The sequence below is a fragment of the Monodon monoceros genome, unplaced genomic scaffold (assembly GCF_005190385.1).
Source record: "Monodon monoceros isolate NGI ecotype Baffin Bay Population unplaced genomic scaffold, NGI_Narwhal_1 Super_Scaffold_20, whole genome shotgun sequence".
NCBI classification, from domain to species: domain Eukaryota; kingdom Metazoa; phylum Chordata; class Mammalia; order Artiodactyla; family Monodontidae; genus Monodon; species Monodon monoceros.
This window is the reverse complement of record NW_021703777.1, coordinates 24,690,122-24,716,598: the sequence shown is the minus strand read 5'-3', so window position 1 is coordinate 24,716,598 and position 26,477 is coordinate 24,690,122. Positions and strand designations below refer to the sequence as shown.

The following is a 26,477-nucleotide window of genomic DNA, read 5'->3' as shown; positions in this document are numbered from 1 at the left end:
GCTCTGCTTATGTGCAAGTTTATTTTTTATTTTTTGGTAGTCAAATTTATCAATGTTTTCTTTTATGGCATATGGATTTTGAGTGATAAAAAGCCTTCTTCTACACCCAGACTGTAAGGAGGAATTCATCCATGCATTCTTCCAGTGCATATAAAGTTTCATATTTTACTTAAATCTCTGATCCATTTGGAGTTCAGTTTATTTATAGTATGAGGAATAGATCTAACTTTATCTTTTTCCAAATGGTTACCCAGCTGCCCCAATACCATTAATTAAAAAGCCCAACTCTGGGGAATTCCCTGGCGGCCCAGTGGTTAATACGCCATGCTTCCATTGCAGGGGGCGGGTTCGATCCCTGGTGGGAGAACTAAGATCCTCCAAGCCACGCGGCGAGGCCAAAAAAAAAAAAAAAGCCCACCCATCCTAGTGGTTGGAGACACCACCTTTCTCATAAATGTCCATGTATGTTAGGGTCTATCTTTAGACATTCCATCCCATTCCATTCTAGTCTGTGCCCCAGTATCACTCTGCTTTAATTATAGAGACTTTATAGTACATGCTAATATCTGTAGGGCTAGTCCCCTCTCACAGTTCTTCTTTTTCAGTGTTTTACTCATACGTTGACTCTTCCATATGAACTTTGGTTATCACCTTGTCGACCTCCAGAAAAAAAGATTACTGGTACTTTTAGTGGGATCACATTATATTTAAACATTAATTGGGCTTCCCTGGTGGCGCAGTGGTTGAGTCCGCCTGCCGATGCAGGGGACACGGGCTCGTGCCCCGGTCCGGGAAGATCCCACATGCCGCGGAGCGCCTGAGCCCGAGCCCGTGAGCCATGGCCGCTGAGCCTGCACATCCGGAACCTGTGCTCCGCAATGGGAGAGGCCACAACAGTGAGGCCCGCGCACCGCAAAAATAAAACAAAAGAAACAAAAAAAACCATTAATTTAGTAAGAATATGTTGATGATGTTAAAATATTCTATTCAAGAACTAGGAAGGTCTGTCAACTCTACTTTTGCATCTTTCAGAACTGCCCCATAGCTACTGTCTGTATTAATTTGCCAGGCCTGCCCATAACAAAGTACCACAGAACTGGGGGACTTAAACAACAGAAATTTATTTACTCAAAGTTCTGGTGGCTAGAAATCTGAGACCAAGGTGTTGGCAGGTTGGTTTCTCCTGAGGCCTCTCTTCTTGGTTTGCAGATGGCCACTTTCTTGCTGCGTTCTCCCGTAGCTTACTTCCCTGGCGTTCCTCTGTATGTCCTAATCTCCTCTTCTTATAAGGACACCAGTCAGTTTAGGGTCCAGACCAATGGCCTCATTTTAACTTTCTAAAGACCCTACTTCCAAACACAGTCACATTCTTAGGTATTATACTTATGATTAGGGCTTCAACAGATACATTTTGCGGGGGACATAATTCAATCTATAACACTGCATTAGGTTTTAAACATTTCTTATAAAATTAAGTATTTTATCTTTTCCGTTGCTATTTTAAATGGAGTTTTCTATTCCATTATATCTTCTATCTGGTAATTATTTATATATATGGTTATTGATATTTCCATGCTATTTTATATATTACTACCTGGCTGAATTCTTTTGTTGTCTGAGTTATTTTTATCATTGACTCATTATAGAGTGAGTTCTCCAGCAAATGATCACGTCTCCAACTAGTTTTACTTTTTGCTTTTGAATTGTTTTCTCTTGTCTGATTGCACTGGCTAGTAGTGCCAATACAATGTTAAAAAGTAATGGAGATAGTGAATTTCCATGACTTATTCTTGACCTTGTTGAGAATGCCTCTAGTGTTTCCCCATTAAGTAAGATGCTGACTTTAGGACTGACATATATAAATTATGTTAAGGAAGTATCCATCAATTCCTATAGTCGAGTGTTTTTACTAGGAATAGGTGTTGAATTTTTGTCAGAAGATTGTTCAGCATTTCTAAAGATATTATGATTTTTCTTCTTATACTTATTAATATGGTGAATTACCCCTACATTCTGGCATAAGACCTGCTTGGTGATGATGTATTATTTTCTTAATGTGGGGCATTAGAGTCTTATAACTAATATTTTATTTCAGATCTTTATATTAATATTCATAAACTATATTGATCTGTAAGTTTCTTTGTGTGCTAGCTTTAGCAGGTTGTCATGTCACCGTTACACCTGCTTCATAAATGTTTGTGTGCTCAGAAACAGTTTATGTTTCTAAACAGACTCTGAATGTTTGGTAGACTCCCTCTCTTAAACTCTCTGGGATTGGTGCTTTCCTGTGGAGTAGTTCCTTAAAACGTTCTCTATTTGTCCTCTGTAAATAAACGTAAGCTTTCTATGTCTATTGAGGATAATTTTGTTAAATTATACTTTCTTCAAGAAAATTATCCATTTCACCTAGGTTTTTAAAATTTACTTGCATAAAGGTATGCTAAGTAACCTTACAGTAAAATTTTGTATTCTCTTTATCAATATCTATTTCCCTCTTATTTCTTATTTTATATTTGTGCTTCCTTCTTGCAACACCTTTTTCTTCCTTTATTAAATTGACCCTTGGATTGTTTTTTTTTCAAACCAGGATTTGGATTTGTTGACTTGATCTGTTTTTGTTTTTTTTTTTTACTATTTCATTATTTTTTGCTTTTATCTTTATTATCTTTGTCCTCATACTTTTGCTTTTTCTTTGGCTTACCTCAGTGTTCTTTTCCTAGCCTTTTGATTGGGAATTTAAATTTTATTTCTTTCATTTTACTGATATAGGTGTTCCCAACGCTATGAATTTTTCTCTGATCACTGGTTTAAATGCATCCCACAGATTCTAACATGTAGTTGTTTGATCATTATTTTCCAGAAATTATGTAATTTATCTTTATATTTTTTCATTTGCCAATAGGTCATTTAATAGAAAAGTTTTAAAATTCCCATAGAGAAGAGCTTATTTGCTTCAAATTTCTAGGTTTATGGCACTGTGATAAGAATGCTGACTGCAGTATTTCTAACTTATGAACTTGATATTTTCTTTGTGACCTACAATATTATACATTTTTGTGAGTGTTCCTTGCACACTTGAGAAGAAGGTATATTTTCTATTATTAGGATGCAGTGTTTAATACATTTCCGTAAAAACTACCTAATTAATAATGTTGCTTAGGTCTCCAGCATGGGGGGGGCGGGGGTCAGTGAACTTCTTTTGTAAAGGATCGGAGAGTAAACATTTGAGGTTTTGTGCACTACAGGGCCTCTGTCACAACTATTCAACTGTGCTGTTGTAGTAAGAAAGCCATAGACAATATGTAAACAAGTGGATGTGTCTGTGTGTTAAAAAGCTATATTTACAAAAACAAGTAACAGACTTGACTTGGCCTGTGGGCAGTTTCCCCACCTCTGGCTGCTATGATTACTTACGTTTTTTCCCACATGACCTGTCTTGTATTTAGGCTGGTGTATTAAAGTTTCCATTATTGGTGTGTTTCTATTCGTTTTCCCTGCCATATCCTGCTTTATATAGGAGGTTGGTGTGATGTTTGGTGCATATATGTTCACTTCAAAGTGCTCTCTGTGTCAGTGCTTTTTGGTCTTCTGAATTCTATTTTGTGTGATATTAGAATCACAATCCCCCATTTCCTGTTGTTTACAAGTGCCTGATATACCTTTGCCAGTTCCTTGATTTTTAGCTTTTTAATCACTTGGGAGGGGGGTGCCGATGGGTCTTCTGAATACAGCATAAAGTTTTGCTTTATGAACCAACTTGAAAACCTTTTAACTTTAATAGGTGATTAAACCCATTTATATATATATATATATATATATATATATATATATATATATATATATATATATATAAAATGTATATTTTTATTTTGGGCCATGCCACACGGCCTGTGGGATCTTAGTATCCCGACCAGGGATTGAACCCAGGCCCTCAGCAGTGAGAGCGTGGAGTCCTAACCACTGTACCACCAGGGAATTCCTGCCCATTTACATTTATTGATTTGACTGATGTTTGGTCTCAACTCTGTCATGTTATTTTTTTATTAGAGTTATTGTAATATTATATTTACTATATTTATGTGATGTAATTATTTGCCTTCGATATTTTTTAAAGGAAACCCTAAAGATAGTTTTATATTGCTGTGCTATGGTTATTTTTCTATTTGTATCTTTTAAGGTCTTCCATCTCTGTTTTTTTCCTTGCTCAACCTCATACCGTCTAGTCGGTCAGTTTTAAATGGTATCTTTTAATTCTCATCTATCACCTACACAATCAATGATCTTATTTTACTTTCCCCCTTTCCCTATTCTTCTATTCCATTTTTATAGTTGTACTCTTTCTACTTTGTCAGAATAAAGTTTATATACTATTCTTTCATCCATATCACTACACTTATTTTAGCCTTATCTCTATGACTGAATATATTAAATGCTCACCATCTGTCCTTTTGCCAAACTTTCCCCAGTCATATCTTAGTTGAATAAAATGACCCCAGCAGATGCCTCAGGAAGAGCTAGCTCATTGTTACAGCATTCCCTGACTTGTTGCACATTTAAAACTTTCTATAGCCCTGATGCTTGAAGGAGAGCTTGGCTTGTCCTTGATTTCCTTGTTTCTTGAAATGCTTTTTCACTGTTGCCTATTTCTAAATGATGCTTTTGAGAGGTTTGATTTTAGCTTTACTTTCTTGCCTTTACAAGTAATGTGCTCTTTTTACCTGGAAGCCCTGAGGACTTTCCTTTATCTTTAAAGTCTAATAGTTTTACTAGGATATGTCTCAGAGTTGATCATTTTAGATGAATTTTCCCAAGTGTAAGCTGAGTTCTTTCAACATGTAGATTTAGGTCTTCTCTAACTTCTGGAGAGTTTTAAAGTATTAGCCCTGTTCTACTGGCTCTGGGTACTTTGGAGCTCCAGTTATACATATTTTGGGTCTTCTTTGCTGTCCTTTCCAATCACTTTCTCTTAGACCCTTTTAATCTCATTTTAAATTTCTTATTCACTCCTTTAGTTTTTTTCCTGCCTTTCTTCAATGAACCTTACTACATTTTAATACAAATCTACTGTTCTTTGGCACATTGAAATTTATTCTTTATTTACGAAATGTTTTTCTTTTAAATTTATTTACTGAATTCCATCAATTCTCTTTGATTTTCTTCCAATTTTTATCCATTTCTGTATTTAGTTTCTGAATTTCCGATTTTTTCCCCACAAATGCTTGTTTAAGGATATTTATTTTGAAGTATTGTCTTACACTTAACACATTGAAGCCACAGACTCAAAGGAAATATTTGCAATCACATATCTGATAAAGGACTTGTGTCCTGAATATATAATGAACTCTCAAAACTCATTAATAAAAATCCAAATAATCCAATTAAAAATTAGGTAAAAGATGTGAACACACCCTTCATCAAAGAAATTCTTAAAAGTATTATGCTTAGTGAAGTAAATCAAACACAGAAGGAAAAATATCCTACCTATATGAGGGACTTAGAATAGAAAAATTCACAGACAAAAAGTGGAATAGAGGTTACCAGGGGCTGGGGGAAAGGGAAAAGATGCAGTTATTGTTTAATGGGAACCAAGTTTTTGTTGGGGATGATGACAAAGTTTTGGATGATGGTTGCACAACACTGTGAATGTATTTAATGCCATGAAATTGTACACTTATAAATGGTTAAAATGATAAGTATTACATTATGTGTACTTTACCACAATAAAATGTTTTAATTAAAAGGCTTAACCATATCAAGTAATGGCAGCAGGGATTTTCTCACACACTGTTGGCTGGAATGTAAAATGGCACAACCGCTTTGGACAATTTTGGCAGTTTCCTGTAAAGTTGAACAAGCACTTACCATATGACCCAGCCATTCTACTTCTAGGTATTTACCCAAGAGAAATGAAAACATGTATCTACAAAGATGTGTATATTTTATTTGTGACAGCCAAAAACTGGAAACAAACCAAGTGTCCATCAACACATGAATAGATAGACAAATATGGTACATCCATACACTGGAATACTACTCAGTAATAAAAAGGAATGAAATATTGATCCACACAGCAACATGGATCGGTCTCAAAATAATATGCTGAGAGAAGGCAGACAGGAAAAGAGTGTACGCTGTATGATCCCATGCAAACAAAATCTAGAAGATGCAAACCAATGTATGGTGACAGAAAGCAGGTCAGTAGTGGCCTGGGGATGAGAGTCGGAGCTGGGGGGAGAGACTGAAAAGGTGCAGGAGAACACTTTTGTGGGTGATGAGTATGTTCATTATCTTGATTGTGGTGATTCTTTCACATGTATGTCAAAACTAATCATATTGTACATTTTAAACATGTGCAGTATATTCTAAGCCAATTAATCCTCAATAAAGCTGTTCAAAAAATGAATGTGAAGAGGCAATTTAAAATTGTCTTTTGCTAATCTAAAAAAACGGCTAAAATTTTCTATTATTTATTCCTTTCCCAATCCCATCTTCAAGGTTTGCAAACCATTATTCTGAGTTCTCAACAGTACTACATCCCCAATTAACACAGTTTTATCCTACCACCTCTTCTTCTGGGGCTATATATAAGATGTACATCTCCCAATTCAGAATCCCCATTCAGGAAAGGAATTCCAGTTTGCTATCACAGATACACCCGATCCTACAGGGAAAACCAACTGAAGATACCAAAAGGAAAGAGCTGCCAGAAAGTCTTATGCTGAAGGGGGTGATAATCTTTAAGACATATGTCTTCTACGGGCTGTTCAAAGTTAATAAGCAGAACTGCAACGTAAAAAATATAAACGGATATCCTCCTATACACTCTTGGATGAAGACATTTCTGTCAAATTTACCTAAAGTTCAACTTAACCCTCTAACAATAGCAGCAACCAGTGCTTCAAACCCTCTCAAATTACCCATAGAATGTTTCTGAAAGACATTTTCCCAGTATTTCTCAACATTTTCCACCAAGGTAAGCATCAGTGAGAGAGGAGAGTGAATTCACCCGGGGTCCCAGCAGCACCACTGGAACTGAAATTACATCGACATGTTGATTTATCTTAACCAACTCATATACATTTTACACTCTGCTCTTCACTATTTATCAAATATAAAAGTGATATCTTAAATAATTTACAATCTAGTAAAACTGATCCTCCAGGAAGATGTGCTTGCTATGTTACCTATGGCTTTGAGTAGCTGGTGTGGGACACTGTGCTGGGGTGGCTTGAATGTGTGGATTTCCTATTTACTCAGCGTCACAATTCTAATAAGTGACTAATTTCTCAGAAAATTACAGCAAAAAGACTGGTCACAGCAAGGAGGGAGGCAGATAAGATATAAAGCTAGACTCTAGAACTAAGAGCATTTATGTAGAAGCAAGGAGATGTTCATCAAATTGGTCTTCAGGTGATCATCAGAATCTACAAAATTCAGATTACCACCACTAATATTTACTTTAAGCCTGGAACCATGCCGATCACATTATCACACTTTGCAAATAAGAGTTCTAGAGGGATAACTTACCTAAGGTCACAGAGAAAGGGGCGAGAGTTGAGACAAAGGCAATGAGCACTGTCAACCACTGAGGTTCTGCTGTCTCGATTACTAACTTCCAAGAATGTTAAATTATGTCTGATACAGTTTAAGGGATGGGTGAGTAGAATAAAGTCTAGAAGTGTTTCTGGACAAATTAAAGGTCCGCTCAATTGAAAGGAGAAAACTCCAGTCCAGTTGAGTGAGTCCAGTTATGAGACACTTCTAACTCCTTGATGATGCTAAGAGATGAATCATTATCAAAACTGATTTGTGTAGTTGAAGATTATAAGTAGAGTATCTGTATATTCTGGCCTGCCTTGGACAATCCCAGTCTGTACCTGTTGTCCGATGGAATTATTAATAGGTGAGTCTGTCACTCTCAAAAGTGTTCTGGTTTAGACAATAAGTTTTATGGTCATCCAAACTATAAACAATAACTGATTAAATTAAGGAGAGGAATGAAATGGTTCTGGGGTGTGGAACAGCTGCTAGTCCTAGAAAGAAGTATTAATGTGGAAGAGAAGAGATGGGGTGGGCGGGGAGCTAGCTAGGCAGGGTTAGGCCTATATACACAAATTGCTTGAAAACAACAAGGCCCAGGCACCTCGCCTGTGTGGGATCCTGAAGGACAGCGCACTTCCCTCCCAGCTGTCTTCCCCACCCCCCATCCCCAGTCCTTGTTCCTTTCATTTCAGCAATATTTCAATATTAAGGTATGTTTTCTACTAGGGGAAAAGGAAAGAATAAACATCCAGACCAATTATCTATGTGTAAGTAAACCTATGTGCAATTCTTTTTTTTTTTTTTTTGTCTGTGTTGGGTCTTTGTTGCTGTGCACGGGATTTCTCTAGTTGCGGTGAGCAGGGGCTACTCTTCGTTTTGGAGCATAGGCTCTAGGCGCGCGGGCTTCAGTAGTTGTGGCGCACGGGTTCAGTAGTGGCAGTGCGCGGGCCCTAGAGTGTGTGGGCTTCAGTAGTTGCAGCACGTGGGTTCCGTAGCTGTGGCTCACGGACTTAGTTGCTCCGCGGCATGTGGGATCTTCCTGGGGCCAGGGCTGGAACCCGTGTCCTCTGCATCGGCAGACAGATTCTTAACCACTGAGCCACCAGGGAAGTCCCCCTATGTGCAATTCTTATTTCTTGGGTGAGAGGATGATTACCCAGCTGAAAGAAGTAGGATTTGCAAACTCTATGCTTGACTCAGGTCAGAAATAGGAAGGGAGAGAGGGTGAGGAATGCCTTCCTCTTCATAGTTCTTTCCATGTTTCAGTCTATTCCATTTTATGGAAAACAGAAATATGGGAGCACTGACGCTTCTGGGGACCCTTTTCCTCGGCAACTGATAAGGTTACTCCTACTTGGCAACTTGAGAGAAGTTTGCGGCTTCCCTTTAAGGGCTGCTCCTACTGGCTAATTTGAATTACAAGAATCTCCTTTGAAAGAGGGGCTCAGTGTTAAAACACTTTCTTTACACACATGAATTTCTTTTTGATTTGAATCACTGAAAAATCAGATTGTGCTGTGTCATTCCTGTATTCTAGGAGTTGTACCCCTGGTTAAAGAACAAAACAGAAAAAGCCTGAGCTGGTTGCACACCACCTCTTCAGGTGTGTTCTAGTAGGGGGTGAGGGCAAGGCTCCTAGGTAATTTCACTACACCTCCCTCCACCTACTTGAACATCTCTAATAATTGCTGTATGTCTTTAAAAGGAGGGAGCTTTCTTCCCCTCTTTCCCTGACCTCCCAGGAGGAAAAAGGTCAGATTTCTGCCTTTTCTTAGTGATGTATATCTCTGCTTTTCAAAGTATTTATGTGTCCCTTTTAGTTAAAAAATAAATAAAATCCCTTTTCCAGTCAATAGGGAAACCAAACTAAGAAAGTTTCAGGAGGTATTTTCATTTCAGGAAGCGAGTTTCAGAAGACATTTGTGATTCTGCTACTGGACTCAGCTTTTCTGTGTTACCAGGGCACAAGGAAAAGGAATGAAAAAGAAACAGCTAACATTGCAGAGAGGGGCTGAGTTGTGAAAAGTATTCCTGTACACCCTCCAGATTTGTGAACATGTTCAAGATTTTGAAGTATTGTTTGAAATTCTATCACCAAGTCATCAGTGTAAAGTAGTCTAGTGACCAGACCAAGGCTGACGAGGTTGTGACCTGCCAAATGCTCGTGGACGAGAATTTTTTTTTTTTTTTTTTAACACATAAGCGAGTTCTGATAACAAAGCTGCCAGGCTGTCACCTATGTTTGTCCACACAGACATAATGGCAAATAAGCTGGCTGTGACCCAGTGGTACATAAATGTCCCTTAGTTCCGAAGACCTGGAAAATGAATTGAGGTAACAGTCGAGACGCCTGAGTTCTAGCCTAGCTATGATAGTTATTAGTTCTGTAACTTTGAGCAAGTCACTTAATTTCCCAGGGTCTCAATCTTCTCACTCCGAAGAGCAAGGGGTCTGAATCCCGAGGGCCCTCCCTGCCCTAAACTGTGTGAGTCTGCCGCTGCTGCTTGTGGAAATCTGGAGCGTCGCGGTGCACAAGTGTCAGACCACATCTCACTCGGGTCTCAGGACAGCCAGTGAGGCCACCCAAGAGCAGGAAGGTGGCCCAGGGCTAATGGGAGAACAGCCTGAGAGCTGGTCCAGCGGCCACAATTCTCACCTGAAAATGGGTGGGGGGGGGGGGCACGAGGGAAGGGGAAAGGGGGAAGGCAGCCAAGCTGCCAGAGCAGCTGTGCCCAGTGTAATATCTAAACTAGACAGATGTCCCTAAATACGGTGTGTGTTCATGACCTTCTAAATAGAAGCGTTTCCAGGAGAGAGTGGAGGAGAGGGTAAGACTACCTAAAAATTAATAGTATATGCATTTATGAAATAAAATTCCTAACCTCAGGATATGTCAGGGAAACTACACTGAAAAAAAGATTCTCATAACCTTTAATCGAGGTTAAATTTTAATGCAAATATAGCCCCAAATCCCTGAGTGGTGGCCCTTTATCTTTTTGCGTGCTTATTGGTGGTCAGGTGGCAGAAGGGAGGGTTTGAAGTAAAATTAGATACTGTTCACTGGGCACTACATACATGCCCATCGAATACTGACCTCAGGGCCAGGCTCTGGGTGGGACATGGCAGGTGCAGACATCAGCGGGACGGCCACTGTCCCTACCCACACGGAATTTATAACAGATCCCTGAACCCTCACAGCAGATGAGGAAGCAGGCTCAGTCCAGCTCCATGACACGTCCAAGGTCACACAGCTGCTAAGTGGAGGGCCAGGGTTTGAATCAAGGTCTGTACATAATAACCACCAGACTATGTTACTCAGTACTGCTAAACTGTAAAAAGATTGTGGATTTAAAATTCTCTTTCCATTCTTCTGTTTAGTTTTTTGAGGGAACATCTTTTTAAAAGTTAAGACGATTTTGCCTAACGATAGCGACTTTGTAGTATTTGTTTTCTAGGAATGTATCAAATACTCGAGTACAAATACATGAACAGAAGATGAATACGTGAACACAATTTAAATATAAACAGAGAAATGAACTATATTCAATAAAAGTATCTGCAAAACAACATGAAATTGACTTAAAAAGAGCCTGAATTGAAATCAACTTCTGAGAACCCAACTTCCTAGATAATTCCAGGCTGGGGATTCTCTCTTTTTTTGTACACCATGGGTGATTCCTTTGAAATACATCTCATCTGAGAGATTACGTGCCCACAGTACGTCCTTTAAGACTCCACGATCTAGTGCAGATTCAGGGTCCAACCTATCTTCTGGGTAACTGCCCTGTCACTTCACCCAGCCACCCGGAGCTTCCTGCAGTTTCTACCTGCTGGTTTCATACTCCTGTACCTCTGCTCACTTGACATCCTTCTCATCTCAGTTCTAATGCCATCTCCTTTATGGTATCTTTCTTGGTTTTTCTACTCACCTCCAGGAGAAATGAATTCCTCTTTTCTTTGTGCCCCACTGTGGCTTAGATCATCATGGCATCTGTAACATTTTATTGCTAATTTGACTTTACCTCACCCAGACCATAAGCCCCTTGGGGGCAGAACTGAGTTTTCTTTCGCTGTATCATCCAGTGCCTGGCATATAATAGATCCCTAATAAGTGTTTTTTCAATTAATGTATGTTTGTGAATTATATGACTGTTCTTAGATTGCTTATTATAACCTGATTAATACAGACCAGTCTTGCTCAAAGTATAGTCCTCGGTGACTTAGCAAGACACTTGTTTAAAGGCAGATTCCTGTACGTCATCCCAGACACAATAAATCAGGCCTCCTGGAGTCTGGCTGAATGCAGCCTGGGTGGGGAAGATGAGGGGTTACCATATTTGTGGGCAACACAGCCCCAGGCCTCTTGCCCTGTCTACATCTCTAACTAGCTGTGGAGCTTGAACTTCAATTTTCTCATCTTTAGTCAGATTTCTAGAAATCATCCCTTTCAACTCTAAAGCTCCATACAGCTTCAGTCCCAGTTCTCAGGTATGCAGATTAAATTAGAATGATACAGAAAAGACCAGCATGGCCTTATTATACCAAGTTGACAAGAAAATTCACAAAGTGTCCAGTTTTTCTGGTCAGGTGTCTTGGTGCCAAGGAAAAAGCACTGTCTTTGGACCAAGAAGCCCAGGGTCCCAGCGGCATGAATCAGACAGCACAGGCCTTTGTCCCCCTGCAGGGCTAGTGGCCAAGCTCTGGCAGGTGGCATGTGGCAGCCTCTCAAATGCTGGCTCCTCCCTCCAGGTCCCCTTCCCATCCTTACCCCAGGTTCCTTTCCTTTGCCAAATACTTATTTGCTTAACTACCACAGAAGGAAGATGCTATATTATTGGAGACTTCATAGTTTGTTAGAGGTAGAAAAACTTCAGGGTGTCAGCTAAAAACACCAGGAGAGAAAAAAGTCCTTCATAAGGTACACCGGAAGTTTAGGAACAGTTAGAGGCAGGCTTTAGTTTTGGACTTCTGGATAGAAGTCTTGTCCAGTTATTTACTAGACGATTAACAGGGAACTTACTCTTTACACTGAACTTCTTACTAGTAAAATGGGAAGAGTAGTACTTCTCCCAGATTTCCTTTTCATTTAACATTTACATTGTGCTTACATATGCCAAGGGCTGTACCAAATGTTCACTCATCTAATCCTCATAACAACTCCGACCTAGGGTGGATACTGAGGTAGAGAGAGATTAAGTGACTTGCCGATAAGTATACAACCAGGAACCAGTGGGGGGAGGCAGGTGTCTCTCAATGTGACACAGTTAGCTTTAGCAAGTTCCTGGGCTCTGGTCAGCCCTCAGCCTAGCGCGTCTAATCATCTATCAGACGCTATTGATATGGAAATGGCCATTCCCAGGTGTCACACCAGGCAGCTTGGGTTCATTTCTAATTGCAGCTGAATGTAATTAGTTCTCTTTCAGAGTTCAAATATATTCTAAGAAACAGACACTTATTATCTAATGATGAAGATTGACCAATGGGAAATAAACACAAATAAAGCTTCCAGAAGCATCTAAAGCACAGGTGTGCTTTAGAATTTACCATTAGCAACCCCAAATTCAAGCCGCTGCTGCACATATGTATTTCAGATCAAATGCTCTACCACTGAAAATTGTGGATACCTTTTCCCTCTGTCAGAGAGAGAAAATTGATCAGGGTGGGTGGGGGGAACGACTTCTTTTGGGAAGCAGTAGTGTGGTGGGTAGCAGCATGGACTTTGCATTTAGACTTCAATTTGAATCCACCCTCTCCCCTTACCAGCCATGTGACAACTTACTTAAACTGCAGCTAAGTGGCCCTGTCGGTGGGTACCTCTCTCTACCTTTCACAGCTCGGTCAGGATGAAATGAGAATACACGTGAATCCATAAGCACAGTGCCTGGCACACAGTAAGCATAAAAAGTAGCTATTTTAATTTCTATTGTTACTATTATTAATACTGTAAAAATTGACCCTTGAATAACATGGGTTTGAACTGCACAGATCCATATACACGGATTTTTTCCCCACTAAATATGTACTACAGTACTACACGATCCACAGGTGATTGAATCCAAGGATGCAGAACCATGGATATGGAGGGCCGACTATACATTTACACGTGGATTTTCCACTGCATGGAGGGTTTGTGCCTCTAACCTCCGAGTTGTTCATGGGTCAACTGTATTATAGTTTCCTGAAGATCTGTTTAGTGAAAACTTAACATTACAAATTTTGTTTTTATTCTAAAGAAGATGTGCACAAAAGTTATGCTCTGTGTTTCACTGTTTCAGCCACATTATGTTTCCAGAATGCATAAAGTCTTTTCATGTGCATTGTTTAATTTAAGCCTCAGCATGACCTTGGAGGGTAAATACCATCGCTCCCCATTTCACAGGTTAGCAAACACAAGCTCAAAGAGGACAAGCAACTGGCCCAAGGTCAAATATACCAAGTGCCAAAATTTTAGTCCAGGCCTTCTCACCTGAGCTTCCGCCCCACCATATTTTAACCTTACAGCTACAGAGAAGTATCTCCTTTAATAGTCCCCATTTGTCCTGATTTTCCTGAAGAACTCCACTCCACATCTACCAGTCAGCAATCAGCATTCTACTGTAAGAGTAGAATGAATGCTACCAGCATGGATCCCTGTTTTTATCCCCCAGTGGCTGATTAATTCATTTCTGCCCTTAAATATCTTGTTGATCAAATTGTCTGATTTAGCTAGAAGCAGCCCCTTCAAGCTGACCTCTGTGTCCCTGTGACATGCTCCCACCAGTTTTCTCTTTTAAAAATAACTCACTGTAAAATCAGCTGTTCTTTTTTCTGTTTAAAAGCTGTTAAGTTTGATGTTTCAAAAGCGTTTACCCACAACTGTTTCCCAACTTGACCATCGTACTTAAATACCTGTCCCGGTACACCACCATACCCTGGAAACACTTTTTAGATGCTCAAAGAAAGGGTACTGTCACAAAAAATACTGCTGAATCTGCTACAGAGCTGGTCAGATGTAATTGTCAGGAATTTATAGGGAAACATACAGGAAAAAACATACAAAGGAATTCCACTCTGTTGTCATATATATGTTTACTTTCAGTTTACAAAAAGCTGCCGAAATACCACTCAAAAAAATCATAGGCTGGGGGCTTCCCTGGTGGCGCAGTGGTTAAGAATACTCCTGCTAGTGCAGGGGACACGGGTTCGAGCCCTGGTCCAGGAAGATCCCACATGCCGTGGAGCAACTAAGCCCGTGCGCCACAACTACTGGGCCTGCGCTCTAGAGCCCGCGAGCCAGAACTAGTGAGCCCCTGCACTGCAACTACTGAAGCCCGTGCACTCTCGAGCCCGTGCTCCGCAACAAGAGAAGCCACCGCATTGAGAAGCCCGCGCACCGCAACGAAGAGGAGCCCCCGCTCGCCGCAACTAGAGAAAGCCCGAGCACAGCAACGAAGACCCAACGCAGCTAAAAATAAATAAATTTATATATTAAAAAAAAAAGCATAGGCTCTCCTTTTGCCTTCTTCTAACTTAAGATCCCATACAGGAGCAAGTGGGAGGTGGTCAGGTGACGTATGACTACGTAAGCCAGACATTCTCGCTTAGACAGGAAATGGCTTGTTTCATGTGAGAGTGGGGAACTAAGAACAGCAGCATCTCGGAGAGCTGTTTTAGAACTGACGTAGTGATGCAGTAGAACGTAAACCTCATCTTCCATTGTAAGGTCTGCTAAAATGCCAGAGTATAAAACTGTCCATTTAAAGAAGCGGGGGGTGGGCTTCCCTGGTGGCGCAGTGGTTGAGAGTCCGCCTGCCGATGCAGGGGACACTGGTTCCTGCCCCGGTCCGGGAAGATCCCACATGCCGCGGAGCGGCTGGGCCAGTGAGCCATGCATGGCCTCTGAGCCTGCGCGTCCGGAGCCTGTGCTCCGCAACGGGAGAGACCACAACAGTGAGAGGCCCGCGTACCGCAAAAAAAAAAAAAAAAAAAAAAAAAAAGAACCGGGGGAAAAAGTGCCAAACAGTCCTTTGTGGACCTAAATCTCTTTATTTAAACATAGTCTCTGTTTACAGATTCTCATTCTTTTCTCGGGAAGATTACCGTTACTTCTAGTTACACAACCCATGTGGCTCGCAGCACAGCTGTCCCCAGCCCTTCTGGCACCAGGGGCCAGTTTTGTGGAAGACAGTTCTTCCATGGACGGGGGTTAGGGGGATGGTTCAAGCGGTAATGCGAGCGGTGGGGAGCGACGGGTCAGATGAAGCCTCGCTCGCCCGCCCGCCGCTCACCTCCTGCCGCGCGGCCCGGTTCCTAACAGGTCTCGGACCACGGTTCACGGCCCAGGGGTTGGGAACCCCTGCATTGCAGTTTTAGGAAGAGCAGACGGGGTGGAGTGTTACGGGCAGGCTTCGGTGCTAAAGGTCATGGGAATGGAGAAGTCCAGTTGAGGCACTGGTAATCAGGTAAGTGAAATGGGTAAGTGGCAAGTTCACCGTTACCTCCCCATCTCCCACCCACGGGGAAGAGCTGCTGTTGACACGGTGGAAGCCCAGACCAGACTAAACGCAGGGGAAGCAAGTCTGCATGCAGCCTTTCCAACCAGTCCTGAGACCAGTATCTGAGAGCAACGAATCCCCAGCCAAGCCAGCAAATTAACAAAATTTGGGGGTTTTTTAGTCCTCCCCTTCTCCAGGCCCTCTGCGATTTTTAACACAGTGCTCAGGGTAGCCTCCAGCTGCCCGAAGTCCCCCAGCTCTGCTCTTTAAATTAAATAAATATCCACTCGGTTTCCCCATCTCCTCCCCAAGCAAATCTCCTTCTTCCAAATAACAGGGCAGAGGTCTTTTGGCTAATTCATGATTATCAGGCATGATGCTGGGTCTTTCAAGAGAATATTTGCGTCTCAAAGTGGAAAAAGACAAGGGGATGGGACCTACATTTTGGGAAAGAAATGCCCAGGCTTTTCCTTGAGCCTTTGAACAGCTAGTACCAAGGAGGCTGAAAGTAAAACCGAGAAAATCAGTCTGAGATCATTACAAAAGCCAACTTCCCCTCCATTTCTCTCACTTTCCGTGTCTGTCAAGAGCCTAGGGCACTACCAACCTGGGGCAAGTCAACTGTGGCTCCCCACCACAATCACAGAACATTCCCCGACCGACAAGACATCACTGAGGATTTTCCACACGCGGGGATACAAAGCCAAAAAGCAGTACTCACAGGCCTCCGTATTATTTCACCCAAAGCTAGTCTTAGTAGTTATGAGCCAGGCTTTCCCTTTTGATTTGAAACGTTATTTCCACACAATTGCAATCAGTGAACTACTCTATTACAACAAATGTTTTTCTGTGGTTTTCAAAATTGCTTTTCCATCAGCCATGGTTTTGTGTGTGTGTGCTTTGTTTTCAACAGCTGCCAGCCGGCTAGTGTTCCTTCAGCCCTATAAACTAGCAGGGGTAGAGAGAAGGGTGCTGAGCTTTACGTGAATCCAGAAGATCTGAAAATATCTTCTCTGGCCCACCTAATGTTGCAGAGATAGGAAAGGAATGAAGTGGAGGATCATGGTCAGGAAAGCAAAAGTATGAGCAAGATACTTTGTATAATCTATGGAGTATGGTCTTAAAATTTCAGATTGGAGTAGACCTGGCAATAGAGAAATGCTACCCAGAAACAAATCACAGAATTACGGTCTCCATGTCTGCTTCAACTTATGAAATGTATGTACTTTTACAATTTATGTAAAAGTAACATATAGTAACTGCTAAAACGTACCATGTGCTCATCAATTAATAAATAACACAAAACCAGTTGCCCAAATCATGTACTAGGCACAGCTGCTCGGGGAAAAAAAAGATCGGAATAATAAACTTCACATTTTGCCTTGGATTTGAGAAAATGGAATCCACTAAGAGATCTGGGTATAAAATCCCACACATGATTACATTACTTCATCTGTTTCTAATAATATTTGAGATGACACTGATGAAATTATCAAACACAAGCCAAATGCCCAACATAATATTTGGGAAATAAGTTCAACATCTAAACTCCACCTCCACTTGGCTGTCCCTTGAACTCGGACAGAAGCAAAAGTAGTAACCAAATGCTCTTGCACAACAAAACTTCCACATGGACAGGAGAACGGGGCCCTGAGTGGACTATGGAAAAGCAACTGCAAAGTCAGGGGACATTGCCCTCACCCCAAAGATCCCTCCCGCAGGAAGTCTCTGCAAACTGCCTCGGTGGCTCTACCCACCACCCACCCTCAGGCACAAATGTTCTGAACTATCTTTTACAGCTTTCAAAGCCTTCTTCCTTCTTTTCAACGTCATACACATCTCTCTCCCACACCAAAAGCAGGAGAGAACCATCCAGACTAGGATCACAAACTTAAAGTAACTATGCACAGCAGTACGTCGGTATCATCGTGAGTCATGGGACGCATATGTGCTAATTTTCCTCTTAGTCTTGACCTTCCTTTTGAATTTGCTTTCCCTGGCCTACCTTATTAGTTATACTTTCTACTTTACTGTAAGTCTTCTTATAAACCAATTTAAATCCTTTGTACGATGAAATATACTACATACTTATATTACTGAACCACCACACAGGCTGGAACACAATGTCCAGATGCGTTGGAGTCCAGCGAGCTTTTCTGGGGCCACTCTCAGGCTTGTAAGAGTTGGCTGCATCTCCCGTCCACACTCCTATCATTCAATTTAGCACAGTGCTGTACTCACATGCCCATCTTTCTCTGGCAGACCCAGTTGTACATGGGCCCCAGATGTCTGAGTGAAGAGGAATTTAGATGTAGATGATGAACACAGGGTGTGATGGTTAATTTTATGTGTCAACCTGACTGGTCTGAGGGACGCTCAGAGAACTGGTAAAACAATATTTCTGGTTGTGTCTGTGAGGGTATCTCCAGAGGAGATAAGCATTTGAATTGGCAGACTGAGTAAGGAAGATCACCCTCACCACTGTAAGTGGACATCACCCAATTGCTGAGCACCTGAACAGAACAAAAAGGCTGGATCACCTATCTTCTCCTGCCCTCGGATACGGTGCTCCTGCTTCCCAGGCCTTTGGACTAAGACTGGGACTTCCACCATCAGACTTGCTGGTTCTACAGCTTGCAGACAGCAGATCATAGGACCTCTCGGCCTCCATACTCATATGAGCCAGCTCCCATAATAAACCTATAATATATGATAGACTTTTTTAAAAACTCTTTTTTTTTTTTTGGCTGGGCTGTGAGGCTTATGGGATCTGAGTTCCCCGACTAGGGATTGAACCCGGCCCCTCAGCAGGGAAAGCGCCGAGTCCTAACCATTGGACCGCCAGGGAAATCCCAATAGTAGACTTATTAATAGGATAATTAATAAATTAATTTAAATTTAGTAGGATCCTATTAAATATATAGGATCTAGGTATAAAATATATATATGTATATATATATATAATATATAAGATCTATATATATAATATATATGTGTGTGTATGTATAGATAGATAGATCGATCGATCCTATTGGTTCTGTTGCTCTGGAGAACTCTGACTATAATATACAGGTCATAATGCTTTATTTTAATTTTTATAGTTGATATTGTTGCTAATTAATCCTAAATCTTCAAAACACTTGTCACCATCGTATCCTGGTATCTGGTTTACAGCGTCAGTCACCAGACTCCTAGATACAGCCACTCAGATAAACTTGAAGGAAAAGTCAATACGTCCCCCCACCCATCACCATCCTCCGAATGGATGTAGTAATACAAAGACTTAAAAAAAAAAAAGGCACTTTAATTAGATAGATGTTTTTGTCATCCTTGGCTCATGTAAAAACACATTCACAACATGAAGAAACACATTAAAATTTTTTGATTTAAATTTTTAAATATTAATTTTATTAAATCTTGATCCTTGAGTATATGTCCGTCTAATATTCTGTGTGACGATATAAAAGTACTCATAGAGCACCTCTGCTACATGCCAAAACACAATGGTTGTTGAGGAAAAGCACTCAATGTGACTGAGTCGCGGGCTGCACTAGCTGCTTTTTCAGGGAATCACCATTTTTAAAATTCAAATAATGGCAGATTCACATGCAGCTGTAAGAAGTAACAAGAGAAATCCTGCCTACCCTCTTACCCAGTTTCCTCAAATGGTAACATCCTGCAAAACTACAGACCGTCACCACAATCACGACACTGACACAGCCAAGATACAGAACACTTCCATCAACCCAAGGGTCCCTCCCCAATGTTGCCCTTTTACAGCCACACCTACTCCCCTCCTGCCCCCAGCAACCACCAACTCATTCTCCATTTCTATGATTTTAAGGCCTTCTTCTTAAGGTAAAATTTACCAAGCCAGGAATTACCTGGTGACTGAGGCAGCCAAAGGGGCAAAACTTGCATTCGGTCAACAGGTGAAGAGGATTTTAGGTGTATTTTAAACAGCTGGGAGCCATGCTGTTGAAAATGGAAGAAGCACCAGGAAGTGAACAGCAGGGTATTACTTTAAAGATCAAACTGAAATCTCAGAATTTCAAGCTCAGGATCAATATGGCCTTGCAAGTGGATGAAGTTCAAAGTACAGATGATAATTCTCAGGAACCACGTGAAAAACATTAAAAAAAAAAAAAGGCCAAATGACAGGAAGTCTCCATGAAGACATTTTAATGGCGGCAGATAGCAACTGAATAGCCTTCTCATACCACATTGAGATGACTGACTTTACCCTGTCAGCATTTGCCTTGGTAAAGAAAAAGAAAACCGCCATTTAACCCAGCCACTAATAAGTACCCTGGACTCTAGAGGCTACCAAAAGTCCAAGTAAACAGTCACCTGTTACATCGTCAGCAGGGGCACGGTCTTCAGAAACTGCACACACTTCCTCTTTCCTGTAACTATACACACACTTGCAGAAAAAGAAATTCTTACCACTTTCTACTTTCCCAAAGATGCATTTTTCAGTAATGGCCAAGGTACTTTACTACCTTTCACCAAAAGGAAGGTTCGTCCCTCTCACACTCTCTCCCATCATTGCCTATGATGAGCACAAGTTGTTGCAAAGTGCTTCTGTAACTTTCGGTTTCTTCCCCACCACAATGTTTAGACTCTTTTATTTATAACAAAATTAATGGCACAGGTAAAGAAAAACTACGTTTACTTAAATCCATTAAAATTATTTTTGGTCAAAGAAACAGAGACAGTAAAAGATACCCCAAAGAACAATTATAAAACTTCCACTGGGCCAAACAACAAAGCATTCCTTTCTCCCCTCACTCCTCCACTCCCTTTAAGACACCTTTATCACATTGTATCAGAATGCTAATTTTAATGAATATCAACAGGAAGGGAAATTCTGGAAAGAGCAAGTCAGTTTTATACCCCTAACAAGATGCTAAGTTAAAAATGATGAAGGATTTCAAACTGTAACTCATTAGCATCTCTTTTCAATAAGAGACTTCATCTTGTCAGCTGGACTTGACCTGCCTGGATACCTTAAACCAGTGGTTCTCACACTTCAGCCTGAATCAGAATCACCTGGAGAGTTTGTCCGAACAGATTGCTGGCTCCATCCCCAGAGTTTGATTCAGTAGGTCTGTGGAAGGATCTAACAATATTCGTTTCTACCAAGTTCCCAGGTGATGCTGATGCTGCTAGTCTGAGGACCACACACTTTGAAAACCACTGCTCTAAATCTAGAGACTCCCTCCCAATTTCTGCGGAAGTTTTCTCTAGAGATCCCAAAAGGGGCCTTAGCAGAAAATAACAAGTTTGGGAGACCTATCTTATGCTTAAACTGTTAAATTGCTCTTTGAAATACTTTATCTGAGGTAAAATAGTTAGAGTTCAGAGAGTAATTCAGTGTTGAGCTGCAGTGTCCGCAGCTTAGACTTCCAGACCCCTTTTTTCCTATTTCACGGAAACAACAACTAGGTGTGCTCCATGCTACATTATAGAGGGAAAATGCCTACTTAACTCTGGGATTGTGAGGGGTTGAGGCCCCACTGCACTTTGATTTAGAGGGGCTTCTCCCCATGAGGTGCAGGGGCTGCTTCACGGTGGTCTCTGGAAGAAGTCCAGTTACTCATTCCCACCATATTTTCACTTCACAATATAAAAAATATAAGGAAAATCCTGATATGTTCAAATTCAACAGATATTGGCCTCACGGTTTTTGAGAACTGGTCTGTGCACGGCTCACCAGATTCCTGGCTAAGGGGGAGGATGGAATGATACTTGTGGAGTCTCAGAATGCCCTGTTTTAGCTGGTTTCCCACCTCCTCCCTATCAAGCCTTTTACACGTAAATTATTAAGAGCAACAAAATCACCTCAGCGTTAACTTTTAAAAAATCCTTTCCAACTATGTCAGATAGTAACGGCAATGAAATGGACACGAAAGGGAAGATGATGGTTGGAGGACATAAACAAATTGAAAGCTCATCTCTAAACAAACAAACAAAAAGACCATACAGAGAAACTAAAAGAAGTATTTTCATTTAACAGCAAAAATGTATTTAACCATGCTCACTACTAAATGTAGAGATGTTAATAATAAACATGGTCCTTGCCATCATGGAGCTTGATTTACTATCCTGCAAGGAAGACTAACAGTGGCAAATATAAGTGTGTGAAGAAGATCAGGAAGAAATTCAAATTGCTACTATGGGAGACACAGACAGGCATGCGGGGGGGGCGGGGGGGGGAGGTATCAACAAAGGCTTCTCAGCAAAGTTGGCCTCCATTAAGCTTAGGCCTGAAGGATAAAGAAGAGTGAACTAGGCAAAGAGGGAGGAGAAACGAGGTACAGAGGAAGAGTGCACTGAGTGTCCCCATATGACTCAAGCACAAGAAGCATGGAAGGTGGGAAAAGAAGCTGGCGAGGTGGGTGAAGACCAGAACACAGAGCTGTGTGTAAGAGCAATGGGAAGCAGGAAGATTACATGGCCACAGCGTGGATCTTCAAAGAACACTCTCTGTAGTGCACTGGTCCCCAGCTGCCGCAGCGTGAGATGAAATGGAGCAGAGTGGAGGAAGGGGTGGCGGGAGAAAATGTATCCACAGTGTTTTCTCAATACTGAACCTTGGCTGTCTGACACACAGGTCACTTAATTTATAGGGACCTCAGTTTTACCATTTGTGAAGTGGGATTAGAATCTTCCCCGTGTACCTCTTAAAGTTACTATGGGGATCTAAAAACCAAGTACCTAAGCAATCCTGTTTGTACATATTACACACTAAAATTTACATCACAGTGGGTGTGACAAGCAGTAAAGAATGTCTAGATTAGAACAAGGAGAATTCTGCAAGATGGCTGGAAAAAAGCAAGTATAGTCCTAGCCATGAACAACTGTAACAAGATGTAACTTTCAAAAGGATACAATAAAACCCAAACAGTTACCTAGAAATAAATCTAAGAAAAGATGTGCAAGAACTTTATGGAAGAAACTTAAAATACCTAAATAGGGCTTCCCTGGTGGCGCAGTGGTTGAGAGTCCGCCTGCCGATGCAGGGGACACGGGTTCGTGCCCCGGTCTGGGAAGATCCCACATGCCGCGGAGCGGCTGGGCCCGTGAGCCATGGCCGCTGAGCCTGCGTGTCTGGAGCCTGTGCTCCGCAGCGGGAGAGGCCACAACAGTGAGAGGCCCACGTACCGCAAAAAAAAAAACAAAAAAAAACTAAATAAATTTAGAAAAATACTGCGCTCAAGAAGAGAACTATGTCAATCCTTCCCCAAATGAAATCAATGAAATTCCAATAAAATCTCCAGAGGATTTTTCACAGGCCTTGACAAGGTAATCCCAAAGTGTGTAATATAGAAATCACACATCAATGATGTTGAATGAATATAGCAAATTGTAGAAGGTTACTCCAATATCATTATATAATACCTTTAAATATACAAAATTGACAGTACATACTGTCAAGGATTCAAACACATACAGAATTGCTGTATAAAAGCACGCATGGGAATGATGAACTTCAAACTTAACCATCAAATTCAGGACGGTAGTTACTGAAGGCAACTGGGTGGTGGATACAAAGATGTTTATTATATTATTCCCTAGTCCTTAAACTCTTCTTCAATATTCCATAAGAAACCAGAATGCCTTTTATTTGAGAGCCATGTTATTACAGGATCTAGCTTAGTAGTTCCCAAACACCAATCCAACAGCTCCCATCAGCCCCACCTGGAGTACCTGTTAAAAACACGGATTACCAGGCTAGGCCAGAATCAGAATTTCCGGGGGGGAGCCACATGAATCTAATGCACAGCCTCATTTGGGAACCCTTGGTAACCAACAGCTATTAATAACTAATCCACCAACAAAATTGGTTCCTATCGGACAATGAGGTATTTAGGGTCTTGAGATTGCCTGATCACTTTCCAATTGATGCAAATGTCTAGAATGCGGACTCTAATTTGAGGGCAAAACCAAGTAAATTTTGAAGTATATCCTTAACTGTGCTTCTCCCCCTGCCCACCGGCCAAGGTCATATATGTAAAAACTAAGAATATCTTATAAAGTAATAGTATCAAATGATTCCAGAGCAGAACATAATGCCTTCATATCTTCTACAGGGAATATGCCATAGTGAAATTCCACTGGAGATGATAAAAATTGCTATTTTTAAGGATAAAGTTGCCAAGTCACAAGTAGGTAGACAGTAATGCCATGCTTCTTTCCTTTCCTGTCCCTCACAATAAAATCATAGCTAAATTTGTCTAGAGAAATACACAGAGCCAAAGGGAAACATAAAGAATAAATTTAGAAAGAAAACAATTTATTACAAGTTAGAGGTATTAGTACCGGGATAACAGTTTTCACAGCCCTGCTCCTAAGAAATAAGATTAACTAGAGACTATGCTGTTAGAACGTATGACATATTCAAGGGCGGACAAATGTAACTTTTCCCCTAATATTTGAAAATTACAACTAAAAACATGGAAAGGAATGATTTTGAGAAACAATACAAATCTGCTAAACGCATCAACATAAAAGGGCTCACTTACCAGGGCTTTCTACTCGCTTATAGTGGTAGGGATTGATGCACACCTCCTTCTGCTTGGAACCAAAAGGAAACTCACAGCATTCCAGTGGTTTTAGTTCATGGTGGCTCTGAAGGTCGGGCCAGCGCCACACACGGCAGTAAATGACGTGAGGCAGCCCCTTCCGGTGGGAAACTTGCAGCCTGCCATCCAGGGAGCGGGGAATGGTGACACAGTTACTGGGCTGCCCCGGACAGCTCAAGGCCTTTTCCAGTTCCTCCATGGCACCTTTCTTTTTCTTCAGTTTTTTCACCAAAGCGTCAACAGCTTTCTCTGCCCATTTTTCTTCTTCATCACCCTGTTTCCACCCAAGAAGTCTCTTCACAGCTGGACTTGTGAAGGAAAACAAACTTGTCACGTTCATGATGGCACCACGTACACTCCTTGTGGATGGAGAAAGAAAGACGTCCCCAAATGTGAAAGAAGAGCAGAAGAGGTTTCACTTTATTTACATAGGATTCTCCTTAGCTTCTTCGTGCTGAGGTCCTGAAAAGTAGAAATCACCATTCCTAGTGTTTTCAAAAGTAACCCAAAGTCAGCACCTAGAAAAGAAAAAAGGGAAAAAGATGTTTAAAATCACCTCTAGCACAAAATCACAATTTATTAAACAATTACCATGGGCCAGATACTATTTTAAGCACTTTTATGTATTACAGTATGCTATGGGCTGAATTATGTCCCCCCCTAAAACTAACGTTGAAGCCCTCACCCCCAGTGTGACTGTATTTGGATATGGGGCCTCTAAGGATGTAATTAACATTAAATGAGGATGGGGCCCTGATCTAATTGGATTGGTGGCCTTATAAGAAGAAGGGAGAGATTTCTCTCTCCCTCCCTACATGTGCACCCACTGAGGAAAGGCCTTCTTCATAGAGAGAAGGCAGCCATCTGCAAACCTGGAAGAGAGCCCTCACCAGAAACCAAACTGGCCGGAGCCTTCATCTTGGACTTCCTAGCCTCCAGAACTGTGAGAAATACATTTTTACTGTTTAAGCCACTCAGTCAGTGGTATTTTGTTACGGCAGCCCAAGCAGACTAACACAGTATTTAATCCTTTAAATAATTCTTTCAACTAGGTAGTACCATCATTGCCATTTTATAGATGAATAAACTGAGATGCAGCTTTAAAAAGGAGTATGTTACTGTTTACATGAGTTCTGAGATAGAAGCAACAGACCCCTTAGTGCAAAAAAAGTTCAAGTTCTCAACAGATATTGTGATGTTTTATATTTAGATTCATTTATAGGCTCTAAGATATATATTTCAAAATACATCTCAATCAACAAAAACTGAAAGCAAAAGGAAAAAATAAAAATGCAATAGTCTTAACATCTATTTTGGTCTGTTCCTCAAGTATGTCTTACGCTATAAAAAAGGTAGTTATATTTACACTATGTAAATGTAGCAACATTTTAGGGTATTTATTCAGTAAACCAGTAAACAAGCCTATGCCTATGGGCTATCAGGCAAATAAGGTAGGAAATTTACCCCCTACTTTTTCAAATTTGCTTTTTATTTACATGAAAGGAATGAAGCACGTGAACACATACTGTACCAAATACTTTTGTCAAGTTGTCTCATTTAAACTTTCTAGTTACTCTTCACCAGATAAAAACACAAACGGTGAAAAAGATTAAAGATGATAACTTGGTGGCTAAGATTCAGTAGCAGGTATCAAACCAGCCTCCTCCCCAAAGTAACTATAAAAGCTGAATAAAATACAAATGAACAAATCAGGGGGAAAACCCCCCAACTTTTTAAATGTATCAAAGAGCAACCAAAGTACGCAGGACATGAGGGGCCAAGATGCTGGAGAGATGTGAAAAGCAATGAAATAATAAGCTGAACACTCTTCATTGCTTTTCTTCTCAAGGCATTTAGTTGCCAATGCCTGTGC

General features: G+C 40.9%; 1 protein-coding gene across 5 annotated transcripts in view; it reads right to left on the bottom strand.

The window, feature by feature from the left end:
* Positions 1–26,477, bottom strand: part of SMAD1 (SMAD family member 1) — a 77,463-nt gene that overhangs the window by 22,072 nt on the left and 28,914 nt on the right. For all 5 annotated transcript variants that reach the window (XM_029235101.1, XM_029235104.1, XM_029235103.1 and 2 more), the window contains one exon: positions 24,545–25,122. In XM_029235101.1, coding sequence (XP_029090934.1) covers positions 24,545–24,944 — 400 coding nt within the window. In that variant the 5' untranslated portion in view covers positions 24,945–25,122. The remainder of the gene's footprint in view (positions 1–24,544; positions 25,123–26,477) is intronic.